Here is a 2,160-nt window from a genome sequence, read left to right on the forward strand (position 1 = left end):
AAACTAGTTTTGTTTAAGAAAGGACTTGTATCGCTGAAGTTCTTCGGAAAGAATTTTTACGGGAAATTAGCAAACGAACAGAGACATAACAATATTTTACGTTAATTAAAGCTATTAATACTGCTTTACGTATTTCGGTTGGCTATTTCCAAATAGACGTCATGGTTAACGAGTTATTTTATTATAGTATATTGTAAGGTTGTTTAACCGTTTTAACGTTGATTTCTTGAGTGATAAATGATTAAAGTTTGCCCCTTTTTTATAGTTTTACTTTTAGAATTAGGGATGGCCGGATCAGCCTGGAAATAAAGGAAGGACGGTGTTACCATGTGTTAACTATCTATTTAATTACTGTGTAAAGTTTTTCGCAATTTGCGTTTTCTTTCAGTTCAGTTTGGACTTAGAAACTGCGTGAAATCCATGTACCGGAATACACCACACATGTATTTGTGTGGGCGGGGGAGCTGGTATTAGTAATTTGTTACTTCCAGGGATAAGGGCAGTGACTGAAGGGTGAAACATACTCGAACTATGAATTATAATTGCAGAAACGCTAAAAACAAACGTATTTTCGCGTGGAACTAAGAGGTGCGGGTACGGTGTTTTGCAACGATATAAGATTTTATTTGAATCATTTATATATTTCATTTTGGCCAGTACGTCCTATTTGTTTTCTCACCAGTATGCCTATCGCCACACATTAGCCACTGGTTTAAACTAGAATATTCAGCCTGTCTGGTCACACTCGCACACTTATTATAACATCCCAACACACCCCAAATAATGTTCCCTACCAGTACCACCATCACCACTACCTCCCCAGAATGCGAGCACTCGCATCATTAAATAAAATTACATTAATGAAAATGTAAACTTATACCTTGTTGTCAAATAAAAACAATAACGCAAACAACAAATACATTTGCAGTACCACTGCCAGACTAAAAAAAATAATCAAATGCAAATTATGCTAGAACTTAGAAAGTGAGCTTATCAAGAAACCTTATTAGAGATTTTATTAACTTGTAGTTATACTTGGAAAGCTTTTTCAGTTTTTAGAACGAGTTTTTGCTACTTATTTTCTAAAATTATTGTGACTTTTAAAGTAAACATTACCTGAATGAGGATAAATCGCTTTATATTCTTTTGACTTCTTTTTTGGATGAATGTCGATCTTAAACACTTTTTTATTATAAATATTTTCACGTTCGATTTTAATAACCTTGTTAGCTTTAGACTCTTCTGCATACAGGCTTATCGTGCGATTCTTTTCTTGTCCTGTTTGTATCGACTTAGACCGGCTGTTGAAATTTAAGTCGTTCTGAATATCTTTCAGACTGAGTTTTGAATCGGAATACTGAAATTCATACAGAAAAAACATTACAACGGTAAATATGAAAATACCAGGTACGAAATTACTTTTTATTAAACGATATAACTTCATGTTAATAATATAATTATCTTGCCTTGCTCATCAAACAATTTAATTCCTAACCGTAGATATACGTCGTATTCCGTTACTCTCGAAGTCTTTTTTCACGTAAGGCACGCTGTGGATATTCATACGTCACGAACCGAATTTACTTCAGCGCGTGCGCGTTGGTGTTTAACTCTCTAGTTTACAGTTGCAGCATTTGTTCAACATTCTAACGGGTTTACAGGTGTTACGTTGCGTGCGACGCAGTGTAGTTGGATGGGCTAGCGTATACTGTTCAACAGGCATGAATTTTAAATAGTGAAAAAACATTATCTTAAATCAATGCAGGGAAAAATAAGCATTTTTTGTTCGTGTGTGTAAAATTTGGGCTTATCAGTATCACATCTATTGTTTGTTAAGGAAACAAACAGGCGTATTCCTGATATGGTATACTTGTTTCTTCAACCATTCCTAAACTGTTCAAAATTGATTTGGACTAACAAGTTATTGTAGAACTATATGTATATCCCCACCCACTCTCCAGTGGCTGAGCGGCATGTCGAAAGACTCGATACTCCTGGTGAGCACAGCATAGATAGCCTACTGTGTAGCCTTGCGATTAACAACAAACATATATATACATACATATATATATATATTATATACATATATCAACTATAACAGCCCAACATTTGCAAGCGAATGTAATGTGCTTTCTCCCCATCCAGGCCTGAAATGGTTTG

At 35.0% G+C, this 2,160-nt stretch overlaps 1 protein-coding gene across 2 annotated transcripts in view; it reads right to left on the minus strand.

Moving 5' to 3' along the window:
• LOC106470294 (heparan sulfate 2-O-sulfotransferase pipe-like) overlaps positions 1-1,526 on the minus strand; it is a 22,330-nt gene extending 20,804 nt beyond the window's left edge. Inside the window, exons 1-2 of one of the 2 annotated variants that reach the window (XM_022398902.1) lie at positions 1,467-1,526; positions 1,117-1,357 (exon numbers count right to left, since the gene is read on the minus strand). In XM_022398902.1, the coding sequence (XP_022254610.1) occupies positions 1,117-1,357; positions 1,467-1,475 (250 nt within the window). In that variant the 5' untranslated portion in view covers positions 1,476-1,526. Of the gene's footprint in view, positions 1-1,116 lie in introns of both variants that reach the window. The other variant, XM_022398901.1, reaches the window with a different exon arrangement.
• Positions 1,527-2,160: the final 634 nt, after the last annotated feature.

This window comes from Limulus polyphemus, unplaced genomic scaffold, assembly GCF_000517525.1.
Source record: "Limulus polyphemus unplaced genomic scaffold, Limulus_polyphemus-2.1.2 Scaffold3928, whole genome shotgun sequence".
NCBI classification, from domain to species: domain Eukaryota; kingdom Metazoa; phylum Arthropoda; class Merostomata; order Xiphosura; family Limulidae; genus Limulus; species Limulus polyphemus.